Source organism: Leptidea sinapis, chromosome 46 (assembly GCF_905404315.1).
Source record: "Leptidea sinapis chromosome 46, ilLepSina1.1, whole genome shotgun sequence".
Taxonomy (NCBI): domain Eukaryota; kingdom Metazoa; phylum Arthropoda; class Insecta; order Lepidoptera; family Pieridae; genus Leptidea; species Leptidea sinapis.
In genome coordinates this window covers 389281-414137 of record NC_066310.1, presented here as the reverse complement: position 1 = coordinate 414137, position 24857 = coordinate 389281, and the positions used below count along the sequence as shown (strand labels likewise).

The following is a 24857-nucleotide window of genomic DNA, read 5'->3' as shown; positions in this document are numbered from 1 at the left end:
TGTGTGTCCTCTGGGAAGAGATAGAATGTTGTATATCATTAAGCATTAGAATAATAAACACTTTTTTTGAAATATTTTTTATGAATTATATCAGTTCGACTACAATATTCACAATGAAGACAGGACAACGTGTGTCTGGTCAGCTAGTCATAAATAATAAGAGTGACTTACTGTTTGTTTTAGCAAAACCAATAGATTTGTTGGCTTGGTACGTTAGTTCGGAGCAGTGTGTGGACGCCCTCGAGATGCACGAGCCCTACACATATCTCAATGGTCTTCAGATGCAAGATCTGGAAGATCTACTTGAAGATATCAAGGTGAACTTTATATTTTATTATTTCGTATTGTTAGACGTAGTAAAAAACATTAATACAAAAGGAATTATATTGTAACTCAGTGGAACATTAAGATGCTCAAGATGACACAAATTAATAACATTTATCAGTAATCAGTTTACTTTTTGTGAGAACTTTCCTAAAAATATAATGATCACATTACTAAGATTACAAGAAAACCCCTAATTATTTTTCGTCAAATCTTGCCTTTGGTACACACGCCATATCACAAAGATTGAATTGACTTTGGTACACAAAAATAAAAAAAATACCCTAATAATTATACACAAAAACATGTATTCTTACTTTGAAACATTTAATATTTTGACTAAGGAGCAAGTAGGCTTTAAGAAAAATAAATCTATCAATGAATCAATTTATAACTTTTTGGTAACGGTAATGACTAGTTTAGAAAATAAAAAACGAGTGACAGCAATATTTATGGACATGACCAGAGCTTTTGACTATGTCGACCATTTAATACTGATAAATAAATTAGAAACGTATAGCATAAGAAACAATGCTCTTAATTTAATTAAATCATATTTATCTGGTAGACAACAATTAACAGAAATAACTAAAATAAATCTTATAACTTAAACCAATATGAAATATTTATCAGACCCCCGGAAAACAACATTTGGCGTGCCCCAAGGCAGTATTCTAGGACCACTGCTTTTTATTATTTATAAAAATGACCTTTCTCAAACTATTAAGGATCCAATGGTCCTATTTGCAGACGATAGTACTGCCATATTTATTGACAACAATCCATTAACATATGAAAATTACATAAACAATTCGCTTAACGAACTAATAGAGTGGTTAAATTATAATAATCTAAAAATCAATCTAAATAAAACTTGCACGACGAAATTTGCTTACAAAAACACACAATCTTATGGATTAAATATAAATTATGACGGTAAAGCGATTAATGAAGAGAAGTCCACAAAATTCTTGCGCATTTGTTTTGACCACAATCTGTCATGGAGAACACACATTGATTATGTCATTAAAAAACTAAATAGGTTCTCATTTGCTCTACATATGTTGAAGAAAGTAGTTGATATGACTGCGGTGTTAGCAGCATATCATGCGTATGTAGACAGCACTCTGAGATATTCTGGGGTATCAGACTGTTCTGGGGTAATGCTCCAGGGATTTATGAAGTATTCAAAGCTCAAAAGAAATGTATCAGATCTGTCTGCTCACTAAAAGCAACCGAATCATGTAAACCTCACTTTTAATTAAATAAATTAAATATTCTTAGCATGCCATCAATATATATTTATGAAGTAGCAGTTATGGTAAAGAATAATATCAATAAATATGAAACGCTAATTTCGAAACGAAACGACAACAAATTACGACCTTTGAAGTCCAGAACAGAGTTGTATCGAAACAGCATCTTTTGCATGGGACCAACAATTTACAATAACTTACCTGACAACATTAAGCGCGAAAATATATTGTACTTTAAAAAGTCACTCAAATCTTTCTTAATAAAAAAAGCATACTACTCATTAAAAGATTTTCTTGACGATAAAATAGTAAATAATAAAAATTAACTTCGACTGAACTCAATATCATTGTGAAGCTAATGACATTATATTATAAATTAAAATGAATAAGCCTATGAAATAATAACTATTGTATGATTGATGTTAATCTAAGTTTGCTTGGGATGTATATCTTTTTGTAGTATAGTACAGTATATTATAATTGTTACAGATATAAAACGTGAACTATGTATTCCACTATAAGTTTGCATGCCTTATGGGTTAGGATAAGAGCACCTATTAATTATAAGTCAACAGCACCTTATCTTGCAAATAAAGATGATTTGATTTGATTTGAATTAGTTGTGAATTTATTGAAAACGTTAGTATATGCAATTTTGTGTAAAAGGACGGAGACAAAGTGATCTAAATATTAATTATACTGAAATAAATATTGAAAAAGTTGACAATACTATATTTTTAGGTGTTATCTTAGATAAGGACCTTAATTTCTCTGATCACATTGATAAGTTATGCTCTAGAATATATTGATTTGTGTATGTCCTTAGAAGACTGAGGAAAATGGCTTCTAATAAGTTATCTTTAATGGCGTACCATGGATATGTCGCGTCAGTACTCAGATACAAGATCAAGAATTTGTTGCTCAAAAAAAATGTATTATTTGCGTATATGTGGAGTTGGTCCGACCTATTGATGTAAAGACTTATTATAAAAGTTAAATATTTTGACATTGCCCAATATGTATATATTTGAAGCGTGTAAATTTGTAAAACAAAATAATCATTTATTTAATAGACAGAAAACTTATTAGTTAATGCGTTTTAATATTCGTTACATTACGTAATATGTTTACGTGTTCACTTCTGACAATGATTTTTTTTTTGCGGATTTAAAAGTAGTTCCATTGTCAGAGATAATACAAGAAACTGTATCCTTTCGCGATATATAGAGTTTGAATGCACATATAAAAAAAATCGGTTGACAGATCGGTTAAGTTGTTATTTGAAGGTGAAAGAAACTGCGAGCGTAACTAAAACATACAAATATACATAAATATGATTTTATTGAGCGGACGCCACGTGTACCACACGCTCCCGTCAGACTCCATCATAGGGAAAGACGATTTAGGTTTTGTTCCAAAACAATAATTTCAGTTGCGTGGCATTTATGTTACAATGTTGCGGCAAGATAGAATCCAATACTTTAGTCGCAGTATAGACATGAGTGCTACAGGAGCAGTACGGAAGTATAAAAGATGAAAGTGATTTACTAATAATTGTATTACGTTATGTTTACGTGGCACTAATATTTGGTCATCATTAAGGTCGACCACCAACGCGAATTATACCATTATCATCGAGAAATGCTGTCAATTTTTAAACTACTTTAGAACATATTTCATATGTGCTAAATTAGTAATCTCGTTTGGAAAATAAAGCGATTGAATAATCTTTAAAAGTTTAAATTCTGCGAAATTAATTTGTTCAGCGTTTATAAAATTGGCGCGCGGTAGTTTTTTAATATTGCGGTATGAATAAACAATTATATTTAATAATGTTCTTCAAGTTGAAATACGTAGCGACCTACGTAATAAAGGGTGCGTTTCTTCTCTATGAGTAGATGTTGGTACGAGACCATAGGCAGCTCATCATGACCCCATACATCGGTGATTGACGTTATCGGCCACTCATCGGCTTCACGCTGCTACCAAACTGGTCCGATGTATGTTAAGATGGATGAGAGACGGGCCGCGCGAGGGAGACAGTTGCTAGGGTTGTCAACCCCAGGAATATGGAAAAAATATTAAGCGGGCAAATTAGATATTATTACTACAAACAGCTAAAGGGTTGCTACAAACGTTTTAAAACGGTGCGGTGATGAATGTATCCAATGCAAGGTGACCATAGCATAGAGCTTGAATTTAGTGTTTGTTAAGGATGCTTCGTGAACACAATGGTCGTGATTAATGTCAGGGTTTTTACAGGAAGACTTAAATAATTTGTTATTATGGTGTCGTATCAACGGTATTATGTTAAATGATAACAAGTGTCATGTTTTAAAGTTTTGTACAAAGAAAACATCTCTTGGAACAACAACATAATATTACATGGACGGTCGTATTTGGTCTGACGCGCGAGTAGTATCCGAGAGGTCATTTGCGAACAGATGTGATCATCTTAATTCAACTTACTGCATTACCATTTTACAATCAATATTTTAAATATAATCTGCAAAGTGTTGTTATAACTTATAACCACTTAAACGTTAACGGTATAGAAAAAATGGAAGAAAATCATTAAAAAAGTCATCAAGAGTTGAGTGCAGTGGAGCACATCGCATCTGTCGACACACACACTAAGGTTGACATGTATATAGCGTTATTACAAACACAGTTACACAGTACATGGGTGACTGTTATTAATTGTTACAATAAAAAGTAGTATTAGTACCTATTATTGAAATAAGTGAAAATGTATGAAATTGTTAGATGACATAATATGACAACGACTGGTAACAGACCGATGGCGGGTGTGTCAATATTTGCGTTCCAAACTATTTTGACCGGGTATAAGTGCGGACGTCAAGTTCGTTAGTATCTGTAGGTGTACAAAGAGCTGGAGACGGAAGAGAAGCAGTGCTACTGGGAGGACGTGCGGACCATCGTGCGGGCCGAGCTGGGCGAGCTGCGGCGCCGGGGCGAGGCCCGCGCCCGCGACGGCGTGCACCACGCGGTGGCCGGCCACGTGCAGCAGGTAGGTGACTGGTGACTGCTGACACACGTGGTGGACACAGAGCACACTCTCACCCGCGCGCACCCCGCAGGTATTCAAGGGCAAGAGCGGGCCGCAGCTGGAGGCGCTGCAGCAGCAGATCGAGGCTAAGATCGGCGGACAGCGCGCCGGCGTCGACGTGGGCTACTGGGAGAGCCTGCTCACACAGCTCAGAGGTGAGCGGGGACTGGGCGTACTCGACTGTTGTCAATATATTATTAATATCTAACTTCATGTTAAAAAGGCCAGGTCAAGAGTACCCTAAACCGAAGAGCATGTATGAAAGTGGACGAAGGGAAACAAGTATGTAAGGATCGTAGCAAGTGGAAAGAAGTGGTCTCTGCCTACCCCTCCGGGAAAGACGTGATTATATGTATGTTTACGTATATGAGTACGTAACATGAGTTAAAAATAACAAATTAACTTAAAAAATGTTAAGAACTGATTGAATTATTAAAATGTGTATTTTCTTATTAAACAACAAAAAGAAATGTTGAAATTATCACATATTGGAATTTTAGGGGATCTAAAAAATCTGTAAAGAGTAAAGAATACAATATATTCACTGAGCTGGCAATATTTTAATTATTTATTAATTATATAATATTGAATTTTATCCATTTCTTATAGTGGGCAATGCTTGATTTTTAACAGTGGTTATAAGTTTATTAATTTTATTTTTATTTAATTTATTTAGAGCAAATTTAGAGGAAATAGGAACATAAACCAAAATAAGGTCAAAACTGGGTAAGAGTTGTGTGTAAAATTTATGCAGCTTCACACATCCGAATTTTGAAAAGTGAAATATGTGCTTAACTTTATTGCTTGTCCCAGGGCAAATGGTCAAGCAGAAAGGTTTAACCAAACCATTTTAACTGTATTATGTTCAAATGTTAAATCAACCCAATGTTCTAACAAAAATGAACAACTGTGACAAGCACCTGGATAACGTACAGTGCGGTTTAACAATACAATCAATGGATCCTCGGGACTTTTATTTCGTACCAAGTTTAAGTGTCTCATATAATAAAGCAAAGGACTAACTAATTGCCAGTATTTTCAATGACAGTAATTTTGTAGAATCTTCGTCTTTGGCGTGTGCCAAAGACGAAGTGTGTACTTCAGAAGATGATTAAAACGTAAAAAAAAATATTTTGCTAAATATTGGGAAAATGATCGTTAAGAAATTTCTAAAGCTGTCATTTTAAGGCTTTTGATGTCACCTGTTTCTCAGTTTGATTACAAAAAACTCTGAAAGTAAATAGGAAGTAGATTAATAAGGATATAACAGATACACTTAATTAAATTGATTCCTAAATTTGTGCAAGTACCCGCAGCTTTTCACCGGACATGGATGTAATCGTACAGCTGTATCGTTAACACAGGCTGGTCCTAGCGGCCGGTGTGTGTTCCATGTTGTCTGTATCCGTCACCCCCCCTGTCCAGCGCACATGTCCCGCGCGCGCCTGCGGGAGCGTCACCAGGACAACCTGCGGCGGAAGCTGCAGCTGCTCAAGTCGGAACAGGGAGTACGACCTGACGGCGCCGACACCGTCGTACCCGACGAACACGACAGGTGAGTGATACGTTTGTCAACAAGGAGGTGCACGAAGAGAACCGATGATGAAGGTGACCTGCAAGCGGTGAGTGATCGGCTCGAATCATCGACGATCGACTTGATTCTTCGGCGTTCCGCAGAGATGTGGGGTCTCTCTGTATCTTGTTCCGCATGTGTCATGCGGAGTGATCAGAGGAGTTGTTCATGTTAGACCCCAGCAGCCGAATTCCATCACCGGACATTACGTTAAAATGAGAAATTCAACCAACATCATATTGCGGTCTGTATAAACAACCGCGCGTTTGTGAAAAACTTTTTGCCTCGCATAGCCACTCTGTGGAATAAATTACCGCCTGCAGTTTTCCTGAACCAATATGACTTAGGGACCTTCAAATTCGACACTTGGGCAGTAATCAGGTAAAACAGCAACACTCACCGTAATAAATCCGTTAGAAGACACACAATGAAGCGACGCAACCTCAAACCCCGTTCTAAAAGCACTAGATCCTCGACAATTCGAGCAGCTCTGCGTTGCACGCGGTCATATGGTTCGAGCTGATACTGGGGTGCGCCAGGCCAGAGATGACAGCAATACTCCAATGTTTGTAGAGCGCTAGAGTGAGGGCCGGCTTGAAGTATTGCCCTGCTCTATTTTCTAATCGATGTAAATCCTTGGTAATATTTCACCAACGTCAGTCAACTGTCTCCCTCACCTACGCCCGCAGTTCGCCGCCAGTCAGTCACCGGCCTGCTACGCTAATCTCACTGCTGCAATCATTCCGAGCGCCTATCTTAGTATGAGTCGCGCAGCTTGCTATTGTGTTATACTTGACAATGAAGTTCTTTCTTTTGCCGTCGGGTATCCGGCGGAGTAGAATAGATTTCCCTCAAACTTAGCGAGGCGTCGTAAAAGGTGGAGTAGGCTTCGACGTCCGTAATATTATCAAGCATTTGACGTCTCCAATCTTAGAGAAGGAAAACTTGAAATAAACCAGGTATACTCAGGTCTCGTCCGGTATTTTCATTAAAAAAGAGTAGAACAAGTTCGTATATCTGGGAAGAATGTTTCCAAGAGACGGAAGATGTGAAGCAGATATTGAAAGAAGAGTAACTGCAGTAAAGTGTGTGAATGGAGCGCTGCATGACTTTATGAACGGCCAGACTGTCCCAAAAGAAGTGGGAATGGCCGTCCATAAGTCCTGGAGGAGGGCTTGTCGCCACAGTAATGTACGGAAGTAAGAGTTCTGTATGGCAGAAGAAGCATAAAAGCAGAATTAACGCAGTTGAGATGCGATCACTGCGTAGTATGTGTGGGTTGTCTATAAAAATAATTATATATACAGAGTACATGTGAAGAGATCGACACGTTCTGATACGACAGTAAGAGTGCGCAGCGCTCGAGTGTAGGGCGCCTCGCGCAGTAGGTTGGTGCGTCACCAGCAGCCGCGACCGTCGTCGCTCTGCTCTGTTGTCCGGCACGTATAATCGAAGTTGTTCTAGGGTGGCTGGATCGTCTTTCTTCCCCCGCAATACCAAGAGAAGGTACTTGGCATGCGCAACTTCCCTTCTTGTTTCCAATTTGCTGTATCCCACCATACCCAGGACGAACAAAGTTGGATAGAGCAACGGATAACCAGTATACACCCCATACAACTTCAAATATAAGTATCTTGCAAATCTATTTTGACTTTTCTCTATTATCTGCTTATATTTCATTTCACTCAGTGCCCATATAACCGAATCATGCTCTAAGTTACCCTTCACCAGAGCTTCATACAGGGCACGCAGAGCATTGAGGTTTGTAAAACCGTTTGATTGCCTCAATATAAAGCCTAGGTTACGGTACGCCTTATTGGATATTTCGGTTATATGTTTTCGGAATGTGAGATTAGCAGTGAATTTTACTCCTAGATCTTTTACCTCTGCGATGCGTTTCAATGGCACACGACCGACACAGTACTAGTGGTGGCGGGGGGCGCGCGCACGACTAAATGTCAGGACCGAGCACTTTCTTACGTTCAAGAGCAGGTTATTTTTCTTGCCCCACTCAACCACTCTTTCTATATCTTCCTGGAGTTTATCATGATATGAGATGTCCCTATTTCCCGCACTATTTTGAGGTCGTCAGCAAACAAAAGGACGTTTTGAGAAAAGGAGAGGTCCGAAGCAACCGGAATAGGCGAGCATGTATGAAAAGAGTAATTAATGTAGAGGAAGCGCGTGAGGTTTGTAAGGATGAAAGCAAGTGACATTCTATTGTCTCTGCCTACCCCGACGGGAACAAGGCGTGAGTGTGTGAAGTTCTGTCGCGTTGCTCTCTTGAATTATGCAATAAAAAATATAATGAAGCCAACAGAACCTACTGATTTTTGGCTTCGTCCTGAATGCCGTTGCGCTGCTAAGATGGGTGTGACAATAGTTTAATGCCTCTCGGCCCTTCTATAAAGATACTGGGCTGAAATGTTACGTTCCGTAAAAAATATCTCCTCTCAGTACCTACAGAAAAGCAGGAAGTCCATCCTATTAGTACCGGAAAGCATGAAGTTACCCCTGACCTGTCAGCTGAAACGCAGCCTTCGTGTCAAATGGCCACGGTCACAACAACACAACCCACAAGCTACTACCGTACCGTTTGGTGGGTACCTTTATTTGAGTTGTCAGCGCTTGCAGATACTTCAAACAGTTGTAGTTGTGTAAAACCCATGCAGCCTGGGGCTAAACGAACTAAGTACAAGCTCACTAAAAATGCCGGTACCAATTCAGTGAGCGTAACTGCTGTCACCCAGAATCTACCGATATTCAGATTAGTGCTTGGCCGTTATCTACTTTATCTGTCCCTAATTCACATACCAGTCTGCAACAGAACACGGAGGTAGCACAGCGTAATCGACGACCGCTATCGCTGCCTGAAACTGCTGGTCCAGATGTTATGTCGCTTAGTGGTCTTTTGAATGTGGAGTCTGGAGTTGATGAAATCGGCGAGTACATCCGTCAACTGTCCCAATGGTGCTGTCCAACTGGGGAAGAACGTAACCTCAGAGGATAAATCGATAAATCCAGCCAGACAGGCTTGCCCAGTGCTTTCTATAAAATTTGATCATCCCCAAATATCTGGCCGGTTAATGCTATGTTAAAAACACGGATCTCCTATAGACAACCAGTTGAATGATGCCAGGCTGATGACAAGCAACCACGCAAGCCCGTGGAGTAGTGACCTCACGTAGTACTTCAACTTGTACTGCTGGAGCCCAACACAAACGTAGAGATGTTAACAGCATGGATCTCTTTTTCCAGAACGTTCGAGATTTAAAAACAAAACATGGCGTAACAGAACTAGTGTACTTGTTCACAACCTAATAGCGATCACTGATGTCTAAGTTATACTGAAAAGTTAAGTCAAAATCCGATTAGTAGTTTTTGCGTAATTGGGTAACAAACATCTATATAGCCTCACACACTTTCGGATTTATAATATTGAAGTTATTAGGAGCACTCATTTGAAAATAGCGAGGTTGCCACACTTATGAGCACTGCTTGTATCAACAATAGTAGGACGCTATGATTACGAGCGTTACACCTTTATTATGAGCGTGATATTTTCAATAGAACTTTAAACACGGTATAGACCTGAAATTTAGCACAATAACGTAGATCGACAAAAGTTTACGATTGCAGTTTTATTAATAAGGTCACCACATTTTCTGATATCCGAGGCATGTAGTTATTATGCATTAAATACCCTTTAAGAAAGTTGTTTTCGTCTCTTTCTAAATAAACTATCTCTCTTTTGAGGTGTAAGTCGCCGGCTTCTGTGAAGCGCTGCGAGTCTCCGCAGCCGGAGCAGGAGGCCCCCAGCGACGAGGACGAGGGCGAGGTGGAGGGCGTGGAGGAGGGCGAGGCGTGGGCCGTGCGCGAGTACCGGCGCGGTGGATACTCGCCCGCGCCGCTGTCGCCCGCGCGCCTGGAGCCCGCCACGCTGCTGCTGGAGCCCGCCGACGACCGCAACCGGCTGGCCTACCTGCGGGCGAGCCGCGCACAGGTACCACGGGCTGTAATATAATACTCGCCCGCGCCGCTGTCGCCCGCGCGCCTGGAGCCCGCCACGCTGCTGCTGGAGCCCGCCGACGACCGCAACCGGCTGGCCTACCTGCGGGCGAGCCGCGCACAGGTACCACGGGCTGTAATATAATACTCGCCCGCGCGCCTGGAGCCCGCCACGCTGCTGCTGGAGCCCGCCGACGACCGCAACCGGCTGGCCTACCTGCGGGCGAGCCGCGCACAGGTACCACGGGCTGTAATATAATACTCGCCCGCGCGCCTGGAGCCCGCCACGCTGCTGCTGGAGCCCGCCGACGACCGCAACCGGCTGGCCTACCTGCGGGCGAGCCGCGCACAGGTACCACGGGCTGTAATATAATACTCGCCCGCGCCGCTGTCGCCCGCGCGCCTGGAGCCCGCCACGCTGCTGCTGGAGCCCGCCGACGACCGCAACCGGCTGGCCTACCTGCGGGCGAGCCGCGCACAGGTACCACGGGCTGTAATATAATACTCGCCCGCGCGCCTGGAGCCCGCCACGCTGCTGCTGGAGCCCGCCGACGACCGCAACCGGCTGGCCTACCTGCGGGCGAGCCGCGCACAGGTACCACGGGCTGTAATATAATACTCGCCCGCGCCGCTGTCGCCCGCGCGCCTGGAGCCCGCCACGCTGCTGCTGGAGCCCGCCGACGACCGCAACCGGCTGGCCTACCTGCGGGCGAGCCGCGCACAGGTACCACGGGCTGTAATATAATACTCGCCCGCGCGCCTGGAGCCCGCCACGCTGCTGCTGGAGCCCGCCGACGACCGCAACCGGCTGGCCTACCTGCGGGCGAGCCGCGCACAGGTACCACGGGCTGTAATATAATACTCGCCCGCGCCGCTGTCGCCCGCGCGCCTGGAGCCCGCCACGCTGCTGCTGGAGCCCGCCGACGACCGCAACCGGCTGGCCTACCTGCGGGCGAGCCGCGCACAGGTACCACGGGCTGTAATATAATACTCGCCCGCGCGCCTGGAGCCCGCCACGCTGCTGCTGGAGCCCGGAGACGACCGCAACCGGCTGGCCTACCTGCGGGCGAGCCGCGCACAGGTACCACGGGCTGTAATATAATACTCGCCCGCGCGCCTGGAGCCCGCCACGCTGCTGCTGGAGCCCGCCGACGACCGCAACCGGCTGGCCTACCTGCGGGCGAGCCGCGCACAGGTACCACGGGCTGTAATATAATACTCGCCCGCGCGCCTGGAGCCCGCCACGCTGCTGCTGGAGCCCGGAGACGACCGCAACCGGCTGGCCTACCTGCGGGCGAGCCGCGCACAGGTACCACGGGCTGTAATATAATACTCGCCCGCGCCGCTGTCGCCCGCGCGCCTGGAGCCCGCCACGCTGCTGCTGGAGCCCGCCGACGACCGCAACCGGCTGGCCTACCTGCGGGCGAGCCGCGCACAGGTACCACGGGCTGTAATATAATACTCGCCCGCGCCGCTGTCGCCCGCGCGCCTGGAGCCCGCCACGCTGCTGCTGGAGCCCGCCGACGACCGCAACCGGCTGGCCTACCTGCGGGCGAGCCGCGCACAGGTACCACGGGCTGTAATATAATACTCGCCCGCGCGCCTGGAGCCCGCCACGCTGCTGCTGGAGCCCGGAGACGACCGCAACCGGCTGGCCTACCTGCGGGCGAGCCGCGCACAGGTACCACGGGCTGTAATATAATACTCGCCCGCGCGCCTGGAGCCCGCCACGCTGCTGCTGGAGCCCGCCGACGACCGCAACCGGCTGGCCTACCTGCGGGCGAGCCGCGCACAGGTACCACGGGCTGTAATATAATACTCGCCCGCGCGCCTGGAGCCCGCCACGCTGCTGCTGGAGCCCGGAGACGACCGCAACCGGCTGGCCTACCTGCGGGCGAGCCGCGCACAGGTACCACGGGCTGTAATATAATACTCGCCCGCGCGCCTGGAGCCCGCCACGCTGCTGCTGGAGCCCGCCGACGACCGCAACCGGCTGGCCTACCTGCGGGCGAGCCGCGCACAGGTACCACGGGCTGTAATATAATACTCGCCCGCGCCGCTGTCGCCCGCGCGCCTGGAGCCCGCCACGCTGCTGCTGGAGCCCGCCGACGACCGCAACCGGCTGGCCTACCTGCGGGCGAGCCGCGCACAGGTACCACGGGCTGTAATATAATACTCGCCCGCGCGCCTGGAGCCCGCCACGCTGCTGCTGGAGCCCGCCGACGACCGCAACCGGCTGGCCTACCTGCGGGCGAGCCGCGCACAGGTACCACGGGCTGTAATATAATACTCGCCCGCGCGCCTGGAGCCCGCCACGCTGCTGCTGGAGCCCGGAGACGACCGCAACCGGCTGGCCTACCTGCGGGCGAGCCGCGCACAGGTACCACGGGCTGTAATATAATACTCGCCCGCGCGCCTGGAGCCCGCCACGCTGCTGCTGGAGCCCGCCGACGACCGCAACCGGCTGGCCTACCTGCGGGCGAGCCGCGCACAGGTACCACGGGCTGTAATATAATACTCGCCCGCGCCGCTGTCGCCCGCGCGCCTGGAGCCCGCCACGCTGCTGCTGGAGCCCGCCGACGACCGCAACCGGCTGGCCTACCTGCGGGCGAGCCGCGCACAGGTACCACGGGCTGTAATATAATACTCGCCCGCGCGCCTGGAGCCCGCCACGCTGCTGCTGGAGCCCGCCGACGACCGCAACCGGCTGGCCTACCTGCGGGCGAGCCGCGCACAGGTACCACGGGCTGTAATATAATACTCGCCCGCGCCGCTGTCGCCCGCGCGCCTGGAGCCCGCCACGCTGCTGCTGGAGCCCGCCGACGACCGCAACCGGCTGGCCTACCTGCGGGCGAGCCGCGCACAGGTACCACGGGCTGTAATATAATACTCGCCCGCGCCGCTGTCGCCCGCGCGCCTGGAGCCCGCCACGCTGCTGCTGGAGCCCGCCGACGACCGCAACCGGCTGGCCTACCTGCGGGCGAGCCGCGCACAGGTACCACGGGCTGTAATATAATACTCGCCCGCGCGCCTGGAGCCCGCCACGCTGCTGCTGGAGCCCGGCGACGACCGCAACCGGCTGGCCTACCTGCGGGCGAGCCGCGCACAGGTACCACGGGCTGTAATATAATACTCGCCCGCGCGCCTGGAGCCCGCCACGCTGCTGCTGGAGCCCGCCGACGACCGCAACCGGCTGGCCTACCTGCGGGCGAGCCGCGCACAGGTACCACGGGCTGTAATATAATACTCGCCCGCGCCGCTGTCGCCCGCGCGCCTGGAGCCCGCCACGCTGCTGCTGGAGCCCGCCGACGACCGCAACCGGCTGGCCTACCTGCGGGCGAGCCGCGCACAGGTACCACGGGCTGTAATATAATACTCGCCCGCGCCGCTGTCGCCCGCGCGCCTGGAGCCCGCCACGCTGCTGCTGGAGCCCGCCGACGACCGCAACCGGCTGGCCTACCTGCGGGCGAGCCGCGCACAGGTACCACGGGCTGTAATATAATACTCGCCCGCGCGCCTGGAGCCCGCCACGCTGCTGCTGGAGCCCGGAGACGACCGCAACCGGCTGGCCTACCTGCGGGCGAGCCGCGCACAGGTACCACGGGCTGTAATATAATACTCGCCCGCGCGCCTGGAGCCCGCCACGCTGCTGCTGGAGCCCGCCGACGACCGCAACCGGCTGGCCTACCTGCGGGCGAGCCGCGCACAGGTACCACGGGCTGTAATATAATACTCGCCCGCGCCGCTGTCGCCCGCGCGCCTGGAGCCCGCCACGCTGCTGCTGGAGCCCGCCGACGACCGCAACCGGCTGGCCTACCTGCGGGCGAGCCGCGCACAGGTACCACGGGCTGTAATATAATACTCGCCCGCGCCGCTGTCGCCCGCGCGCCTGGAGCCCGCCACGCTGCTGCTGGAGCCCGCCGACGACCGCAACCGGCTGGCCTACCTGCGGGCGAGCCGCGCACAGGTACCACGGGCTGTAATATAATACTCGCCCGCGCCGCTGTCGCCCGCGCGCCTGGAGCCCGCCACGCTGCTGCTGGAGCCCGCCGACGACCGCAACCGGCTGGCCTACCTGCGGGCGAGCCGCGCACAGGTACCACGGGCTGTAATATAATACTCGCCCGCGCCGCTGTCGCCCGCGCGCCTGGAGCCCGCCACGCTGCTGCTGGAGCCCGCCGACGACCGCAACCGGCTGGCCTACCTGCGGGCGAGCCGCGCACAGGTACCACGGGCTGTAATATAATACTCGCCCGCGCGCCTGGAGCCCGCCACGCTGCTGCTGGAGCCCGCCGACGACCGCAACCGGCTGGCCTACCTGCGGGCGAGCCGCGCACAGGTACCACGGGCTGTAATATAATACTCGCCCGCGCCGCTGTCGCCCGCGCGCCTGGAGCCCGCCACGCTGCTGCTGGAGCCCGCCGACGACCGCAACCGGCTGGCCTACCTGCGGGCGAGCCGCGCACAGGTACCACGGGCTGTAATATAATACTCGCCCGCGCCGCTGTCGCCCGCGCGCCTGGAGCCCGCCACGCTGCTGCTGGAGCCCGCCGACGACCGCAACCGGCTGGCCTACCTGCGGGCGAGCCGCGCACAGGTACCACGGGCTGTAATATAATACTCGCCCGCGCCGCTGTCGCCCGCGCGCCTGGAGCCCGCCACGCTGCTGCTGGAGCCCGCCGACGACCGCAACCGGCTGGCCTACCTGCGGGCGAGCCGCGCACAGGTACCACGGGCTGTAATATAATACTCGCCCGCGCCGCTGTCGCCCGCGCGCCTGGAGCCCGCCACGCTGCTGCTGGAGCCCGGAGACGACCGCAACCGGCTGGCCTACCTGCGGGCGAGCCGCGCACAGGTACCACGGGCTGTAATATAATACTCGCCCGCGCGCCTGGAGCCCGCCACGCTGCTGCTGGAGCCCGCCGACGACCGCAACCGGCTGGCCTACCTGCGGGCGAGCCGCGCACAGGTACCACGGGCTGTAATATAATACTCGCCCGCGCCGCTGTCGCCCGCGCGCCTGGAGCCCGCCACGCTGCTGCTGGAGCCCGGAGACGACCGCAACCGGCTGGCCTACCTGCGGGCGAGCCGCGCACAGGTACCACGGGCTGTAATATAATACTCGCCCGCGCGCCTGGAGCCCGCCACGCTGCTGCTGGAGCCCGCCGACGACCGCAACCGGCTGGCCTACCTGCGGGCGAGCCGCGCACAGGTACCACGGGCTGTAATATAATACTCGCCCGCGCCGCTGTCGCCCGCGCGCCTGGAGCCCGCCACGCTGCTGCTGGAGCCCGCCGACGACCGCAACCGGCTGGCCTACCTGCGGGCGAGCCGCGCACAGGTACCACGGGCTGTAATATAATACTCGCCCGCGCGCCTGGAGCCCGCCACGCTGCTGCTGGAGCCCGCCGACGACCGCAACCGGCTGGCCTACCTGCGGGCGAGCCGCGCACAGGTACCACGGGCTGTAATATAATACTCGCCCGCGCCGCTGTCGCCCGCGCGCCTGGAGCCCGCCACGCTGCTGCTGGAGCCCGCCGACGACCGCAACCGGCTGGCCTACCTGCGGGCGAGCCGCGCACAGGTACCACGGGCTGTAATATAATACTCGCCCGCGCGCCTGGAGCCCGCCACGCTGCTGCTGGAGCCCGCCGACGACCGCAACCGGCTGGCCTACCTGCGGGCGAGCCGCGCACAGGTACCACGGGCTGTAATATAATACTCGCCCGCGCCGCTGTCGCCCGCGCGCCTGGAGCCCGCCACGCTGCTGCTGGAGCCCGCCGACGACCGCAACCGGCTGGCCTACCTGCGGGCGAGCCGCGCACAGGTACCACGGGCTGTAATATAATACTCGCCCGCGCCGCTGTCGCCCGCGCGCCTGGAGCCCGCCACGCTGCTGCTGGAGCCCGCCGACGACCGCAACCGGCTGGCCTACCTGCGGGCGAGCCGCGCACAGGTACCACGGGCTGTAATATAATACTCGCCCGCGCCGCTGTCGCCCGCGCGCCTGGAGCCCGCCACGCTGCTGCTGGAGCCCGCCGACGACCGCAACCGGCTGGCCTACCTGCGGGCGAGCCGCGCACAGGTACCACGGGCTGTAATATAATACTCGCCCGCGCCGCTGTCGCCCGCGCGCCTGGAGCCCGCCACGCTGCTGCTGGAGCCCGCCGACGACCGCAACCGGCTGGCCTACCTGCGGGCGAGCCGCGCACAGGTACCACGGGCTGTAATATAATACTCGCCCGCGCGCCTGGAGCCCGCCACGCTGCTGCTGGAGCCCGCCGACGACCGCAACCGGCTGGCCTACCTGCGGGCGAGCCGCGCACAGGTACCACGGGCTGTAATATAATACTCGCCCGCGCGCCTGGAGCCCACCACGCTGCTGCTGGAGCCCGCCGACGACCGCAACCGGCTGGCCTACCTGCGGGCGAGCCGCGCACAGGTACCACGGGCTGTAATATAATACTCGCCCGCGCCGCTGTCGCCCGCGCGCCTGGAGCCCGCCACGCTGCTGCTGGAGCCCGCCGACGACCGCAACCGGCTGGCCTACCTGCGGGCGAGCCGCGCACAGGTACCACGGGCTGTAATATAATACTCGCCCGCGCGCCTGGAGCCCGCCACGCTGCTGCTGGAGCCCGCCGACGACCGCAACCGGCTGGCCTACCTGCGGGCGAGCCGCGCACAGGTACCACGGGCTGTAATATAATACTCGCCCGCGCGCCTGGAGCCCGCCACGCTGCTGCTGGAGCCCGCCGACGACCGCAACCGGCTGGCCTACCTGCGGGCGAGCCGCGCACAGGTACCACGGGCTGTAATATAATACTCGCCCGCGCGCCTGGAGCCCGCCACGCTGCTGCTGGAGCCCGCCGACGACCGCAACCGGCTGGCCTACCTGCGGGCGAGCCGCGCACAGGTACCACGGGCTGTAATATAATACTCGCCCGCGCGCCTGGAGCCCGCCACGCTGCTGCTGGAGCCCGCCGACGACCGCAACCGGCTGGCCTACCTGCGGGCGAGCCGCGCACAGGTACCACGGGCTGTAACATAATACTCGCCCGCGCGCCTGGAGCCCGCCACGCTGCTGCTGGAGCCCGCCGACGACCGCAACCGGCTGGCCTACCTGCGGGCGAGCCGCGCACAGGTACCACGGGCTGTAATATAATACTCGCCCGCGCGCCTGGAGCCCGCCACGCTGCTGCTGGAGCCCGCCGACGACCGCAACCGGCTGGCCTACCTGCGGGCGAGCCGCGCACAGGTACCACGGGCTGTAATATAATACTCGCCCGCGCCGCTGTCGCCCGCGCGCCTGGAGCCCGCCACGCTGCTGCTGGAGCCCGCCGACGACCGCAACCGGCTGGCCTACCTGCGGGCGAGCCGCGCACAGGTACCACGGGCTGTAATATAATACTCGCCCGCGCCGCTGTCGCCCGCGCGCCTGGAGCCCGCCACGCTGCTGCTGGAGCCCGCCGACGACCGCAACCGGCTGGCCTACCTGCGGGCGAGCCGCGCACAGGTACCACGGGCTGTAATATAATACTCGCCCGCGCGCCTGGAGCCCGCCACGCTGCTGCTGGAGCCCGCCGACGACCGCAACCGGCTGGCCTACCTGCGGGCGAGCCGCGCACAGGTACCACGGGCTGTAATATAATACTCGCCCGCGCCGCTGTCGCCCGCGCGCCTGGAGCCCGCCACGCTGCTGCTGGAGCCCGCCGACGACCGCAACCGGCTGGCCTACCTGCGGGCGAGCCGCGCACAGGTACCACGGGCTGTAATATAATACTCGCCCGCGCGCCTGGAGCCCGCCACGCTGCTGCTGGAGCCCGCCGACGACCGCAACCGGCTGGCCTACCTGCGGGCGAGCCGCGCACAGGTACCACGGGCTGTAATATAATACTCGCCCGCGCGCCTGGAGCCCGCCGACGACCGCAACCGGCTGGCCTACCTGCGGGCGAGCCGCGCACAGGTACCACGGGCTGTAATATAATACTTGATGTGGTAACAAGCGCTACCCACACCAGTAGAGAAGTAGTAAATGCAAAGCGTCGTGGAATGCGATTAAAAACAAAACTAACCCTAATTTAGGAAGCATCGATGAGATTAATTATGAAAATAAAATTATAAATAGTCCAACTCAGATTGCAAATATTTTTAATAATCATTTTATAAACACAGTCATAAAAAGTCAAAATGTAAAAAATAAAAAACCTGCATACAAATTAAAACATAACAATTCAAATATTTTCTTAATACCAACTGATGAAATGGAGATAATAACTGTTATTATGCCACTTTATAATTCAAATTCCATGAGCTGTGATGAAATAGCAACAATGGTAATATAGGAATGTGCAAAGGAACTAGCTCCAGTCCTAGCCTACTTAATAAATCTATCTTTTGAAGAAAGTAAGCTCCCATCAAATTTAAAAAAGTCAAAAGTAACACCTTTACTCAAAGCAGGAGACAAAAAGGATGTTAACAACTATCGACCATTCACACTCATTCCTATTATCTCAAAAATTTTTGAAAAGATACTGCACAAGCGATTAACATCTTTTTTGTCAAAACATAATATCATTTTGAAGGAACAAAATGGTTTTCAAAAAAGGAAAATCAACAACTTTAGCGTGTTTTTCGCTAATAAAAGATATATCGGGATGCATGGACAAAAAAATTAGCAAAGACAAACATTGTCAAAAAACGTCAAAATACGTTGAAAGTCGTGCAAACTAGCTCCGTTCATTTTATATTTTTTTAATTAAATACGTTAAATTTGTCTAATAATAATAATTTCAATTTGTTACTTTAGTTCAAAATTTTATGTGTGAACGTTCTGTGTGTAAATATGAACAGAAATCTGTGCAAGTACGAAACATAAGTAAAGAAACTAAGTGACTTAAAAATTATACTCACATATTTATACTTTAATCCCGTCGTGTAAACTCTCTTACAAGTGAAAAGATAATTATAAACATCTAAAAAATTTAAGACAATCACCAAACACATATCCATCTAAAATGGTCTATAATGACAGGGTAGCTACTGATGTTCCAAGTGTTTACGTCAGTCCATCAGTTTACGATACTATAGATCCCCCAAACGTCAATATTTATGTTCAACCTAACTCTAATAACTTTCTGTGCCGTGTTTATGTCACGGTCGAGGAAGTCATCCTGAAATTAAAAAGACTTGACACGAAGAAGGGAGCTGGCCCTGATGCAATACCTCCGTTACTGATCAATAAATGCGCCGTCCTCCTTTCAGTGCCAATCCGTATGATCTACAACAAATCATTGCATACTGGTATTTTCCCAGACTTATGGAAACAATCAAAACAATTGTCCCAATCTATAAAAAGGGTGGTCGTGAGAATATTACTAATTACAGGCCGATCTCGATTCTGTCAACTTTGTCAAAAGTATTCGAGTCTCTGTTGCACTCAATATTATCACGCCATGTTCTTCACGAGCTCTTGGAAGCCCAGCATGGATTCGTCGCTACCAGATCAACCATGACAAACCTGTCGAATTTTATTAATTCTGTTGTAGCTTCTGTTGAATCTCGTAGACAAGTCGATGCTATCTATACAGATTTCTCGAAGGCTTTCGACAAAGTTAATCATGATGCTAGATGGCTTTGGTGGATCAATTTTATCGTGGCTCTCATCATATCTTGTGGAAAGACGTTCATGTGTTACTTTAAAGGGCTATTGTTCTCAACCATTCAAAGTTACATCGGGTGTTCCCCAGGGATCAATTTTGGGACCACTCTTATTCAATATTTTTATAAACGACATCACCAAATGTATAATAAATTCAAAATGCTTGATCTTTGCAGACGATCTAAAGCTTGCGAAAGAAATCCTTACTCATGATGACGCTCTATCCTTGCAGGAAGATATCGATAGAATTGCTGACTGGTGTAATTTAAATGGCATGGATCTAAATCCTGCAAAATGTTCCATTATTAGCTTCACTCGTACACGCTCTCCAATAGATCACAAATATACAATTAGCAACTGCCCACTGCAGAAACTGGAAACTGTACGTGATCTAGGAATTACACTAGACGCAAAACTACGATTTAATGTTCATATCGAAAACACTTGCAGATCAGCGCGCAAGATGCTAGGATTCTTGTTGAAAAACGCGAAGCCTTTCAAAAAGCTTAAAACGAAAAAATTTTGTTTTCTTTACTAGTTAGAAGCAAACTTGAACGGTAATTTGGAACCCTGGCTACCAAGTTCATAAGGGTCGGATCGAAAGCATTCAAAGGAAATTCACAAAATTTTATTCCATTGGAAAAGACAAGCAACTACCATATGTCATGCGGCTAAAAACTTTCAAATTAAACTCACTGATAGATAGACGAAAAATACATGATATGATATTTTTATTTAAGCTCCTCAACGGCATCACAAATAACACTGATCTTTTGAGTCAAATATGCATCAAGGTTCCCCCCCGTACTCCACGGCATCCTATTTCACTTTTTACGTACCCAACCCACAGGACCAATCTCGGTCATCATTCCCTAATACCCCGATTAAGTAGACTATATAATTAATTTATTAGTAGAGACAAGTCCATTGATCTGTTCAGCGATAATATAACAAAATTTAAAGATAAATTAATTAAGATACTCGATTCGTAGATATTAAAATTGTGAATATTTTTATTATTGTATTCTTATTTTTTATATACCTTTCATTGTATAAACATAACATTTACATAACTTTATTTAGCCTTTACTTATTATATAAATTTTAACTTTTTGTACGACTTGTATTTGTGTACATGCTGTAACTGCCTATAAATATAATTATGTGTATCCCTAGCACCTAAGACTTGTTTAATGTTAATGTATCACATGTAATTCTGTTGGTAGTTCATAACTAAATAAATAAATGTTATAAGCAATAACAAAAGCTATTATATAAATGCGCTCAATAAAGTATTGGAGGTCTAGCAAATTACTGGTTTAAAAATTATATTTCAAACCGCACTCAATACGTTGAAATTGCTAAATTAAATAATATACAAGAAGTAACCTTATCGATCCGAACTTAGACTTAAAACGAAAGGTTTACCACAAGGAAGTATACTGGGTCCACTTTTATTCATAATTGACATAAACGGCTTATCTAGCATTACTACTTATAACTGTACACTTTTTGCTGAAGACATCTCGGTTGTAATTAAATGTAACAATGAATTGACATATGATATAGAAATTAATAAAACAATAAAGGACATGCACAAATGCCATACAATTATGGCTTACTGAAAAAAACCTGTCTGTAAATATAAAAAAAAAAAACAATGTATATGCAGTATTATAATAAGAATGGGAAAGGAAAAGATATTAATGTTAATTATAATAATGACAATATTAAAGAAGCACAACTTTTAAATTTTCTTGGTATTACTTTAGACAGCAACTTCACATGTTGACAAAATTAGCAAAAAAATTAGTCAATATGTATTTGTGCTTAGAAGCGAATCAAAAAAAAGGTGAAAAAATAGCCCTAATGGCATATCACGCATTCGGGTTTCAGCTTTACAAAATGGATTAGTCTTATGGGGCAACTCAGTGAGCAAGGCATCAATGACAATCTTGAGGGCCTGAATAGACAACTATATTTTATATAGAGCTGCGCAAATAAATTGAAAAATGTGCACTTAAGAAAAAAAATAAAAATAAAAGTTGTTATCCTGTTTGGTATTCTAAAAACTTAGTTAAAAAATTTGCAGAGAAGAATAAATATAGAAAACTGTCCCAAAAATATCGTCATCCTATGGATGAAATTTAATTTACATTATTACGAGATAGATGTGAAAAAATTATTAATTTTCATAGATTATAAAAACTATGTAGAAAGGGTAGAACATAATATTAAATTGAATCAAATTTCTTCTCATTAATATTTTAAACAAATGCGTAATAATAAATGTGACTATCCCGCTCTTATGTCTCTTAATGGTTCCTCATTCACAGATGGATTGGATATTTGCAACCAATTCGCAAATCATTTTTCAAATATTTTCATAATGTCGGACAGAGTATAAAATACAGAACCATCTTTTGATAGAAATTCAGTTTACTTAAAAATAATGTTATAAAACAATAAAAAGGCCTCTATGTATAAACAAAGGGCCCGGACCAGACATAAAATGCTATCTTTAGTTAATTTAGTTTTACAAAAAGAGGGCAAAAGTTACCCCGATTGAAGTAACGTAGGGTGATCTAATCGATCATTATCTCGGGACAGTGAAGAACACTTGTCCAACGTCAAGTGGTAATAGCTTGAGGGGCTGCGCTCTAGAGCCGCGTGCGTGTGATGTCGCAGGGCGGCGGCGAGCGGCGCGCGGCCTCTGGCGCCAGCGGGCCGGCCGCGCTCGAGGCGGCGGCGCGGCGCGCCATGGACGCGGCCGGCGCGGGGCAGGAGCAGGGCGCGGGGACGCCCGCCACGTTCAGCGTGGAGCACGCGCTGCCCGAGCAGCCGTACCTGTGGGCCGACAAGTACCGGCCCCGGAAGCCCAGATACTTCAACAGGTGAGTGCCGCGCGCGCCCGCGCCCGCGCCCGGCGCACCGAGCTGATGACGTCACCGGCTTGTTGCAGGGTGCACACCGGCTTCGAGTGGAACAAGTACAACCAGACGCATTACGACATGGACAACCCGCCACCCAAGATCGTGCAGGGCTACAAGTTCAACATCTTCTACCCGGACCTCATCGACAACAACTCCACCCCGGAGTTCTCCTTGGTGAGTGCTCGTCCTCTAGGTTACGTGCATTTATTTATTATGGAACTTTTCATTCAATCCTCTTCGGTGCCTATCGGTGGCAGGTCACAATCTTAGTTTGACCGTTCCTGCAAAATGGCCTCTTGCCGATAGCCAGAGTGCTATCTTGGTTCAATGCGGTGGTATCTAAATATATGAATAACAGCAAACTCAAAGAAACCCTACAATTGTGCCTCCAGGTAGGGATCTCCTGGGCTGCTTCGCGTCCAAATCAACTCTGAAATTGGCGCCGAGTCTAACCCGTCTTTTCCGGCTCTCCAATGCCCGTTCTAACTCATCATGCGGAGTCCCAGAATTATTTAACGCAGCTTTAGAGCGCCCGATTCCTGAGAAAGGTGTACGCTCAGATCCGTCTAAATACCGCCCAATTAGCATAACCTCAATTTTCTCCAAAGTAATGGAATCTATTATCAACTGCCACCTCTTGGTGTATCTGGAGGAGCACCAGCTGATCAGCGACTGCCAGTACGGTTTCCGTCAGAGTCGCTCAGCTGATCGTCTTCTTGCATACTTTACACATAAATGGGCGCAAGCGGTTGAGTCATAGGAAGAGGCGTTGGTGGTGAGTTTAGACATAGTGAAGGCCTTCGATTGGGTATGGTACAAAGCGCTTATAGCGAAACTTTCATCCTTTGGCAATCTCGAGAGGTTGTGCCAATGGGTCACTAGCTTTTTGGCCGCTTGGAGCATCAAAGTTGTTACAATGGTGCATGCTCCTTGTGACTTAAAACCCATAAACTCTGGTGTCCCGCAAGGTTTTTCTTCAGCATATCAATGAAATGCTCCAAATCATCAGTATTCATTTCAATGCAGACGACAGCACAGGGAATGCTAAAATGCAGCACCGTCCGTGCCAACATGACCCAGGATAGCGTCAACGAGAACCGGAACAAACTTTTGTCCGAAACCGAGACTTTCCTCTGCAAAGCCTCGGAATTGGGCAAACAAAATTAAGTCTTATTCAACCCTAGGAAGACACATGTTTTTGCGTTCACTTCTAAAAAGTCTTCCTTTGTCGTATCCCCTCGAGATCACTCCTTTAACCGCCACAACCCGTAACGGCATACCTGTTGTCGATATATCCAGCGAAGTTCAGTTCCGTGGTCACTTAGGAGAGAAAGCTAAACTGGCTGCTAAAAAGCTTGGTTTACTCAGTAAAGTGAGATAGTTCTCAGTATAAGCAACCACCTACACCTACATAAAGCGTTCTGGGCGGGCGCTCCCCAGTACCAGCTTCTTCCATTTGACCACATGCAACGAAGAGCGGCTCGAGTCATCGACGATAAAGTCATCTCCGATCGGCTTGATTCTTTGGCGTTCCGTAGAGATGTGAATTCTCTTTGCATCTTTTACCGCATTTATCACATGTGGCGTTTGCATTTCGCATGTAGCGTTCCTCCACAGTGCGATTTTCAAGGAATTTTCACGTACAACCAAGCTGTCGAACTTTTGTGACCCGTCCAAAGCGTTTGATTGCGCCCACCATGAAATTCTTATCAAGAAATTGCAACACAATGGCATAAGAGGAAGCGCTTTAGATTTATTCCTGTCTGATTGTTACAAGTTGAAGTTACGTTGAAGACACCATTAGTGTGTCATTTAAATAATACGTCTTATAAATATTGTAAATCCGTTATTAGAAGTAAGTTCTACAAAATAGTATTATTATAACCAAATTTAAGTTCTGCGGCTTTTGTGATGTTTTAAATAAATAAATAAGTGTTACTTCTCGGGCTCCGTGTTAACAATAGGAGTCTTGTAGGGTTCAATTCTCAGACCATTTCTGTTTTTAACCTATAAATTGATATAGACACCCTATTTA

The 24857-nt window shown here is 49.5% G+C and overlaps 1 protein-coding gene across 1 annotated transcript in view; it reads left to right on the top strand.

Annotated features, from left to right (window-relative positions):
- Window positions 1-24857, top strand: part of LOC126977934 (cactin) — a 34944-nt gene that overhangs the window by 4514 nt on the left and 5573 nt on the right. Inside the window, exons 5-11 of the mRNA XM_050826629.1 lie at window positions 184-317; window positions 4462-4611; window positions 4682-4805; window positions 6076-6205; window positions 9980-10226; window positions 22578-22783; window positions 22852-22996. Coding sequence (XP_050682586.1) covers window positions 184-317; window positions 4462-4611; window positions 4682-4805; window positions 6076-6205; window positions 9980-10226; window positions 22578-22783; window positions 22852-22996 — 1136 coding nt within the window. The remainder of the gene's footprint in view (window positions 1-183; window positions 318-4461; window positions 4612-4681; window positions 4806-6075; window positions 6206-9979; window positions 10227-22577; window positions 22784-22851; window positions 22997-24857) is intronic.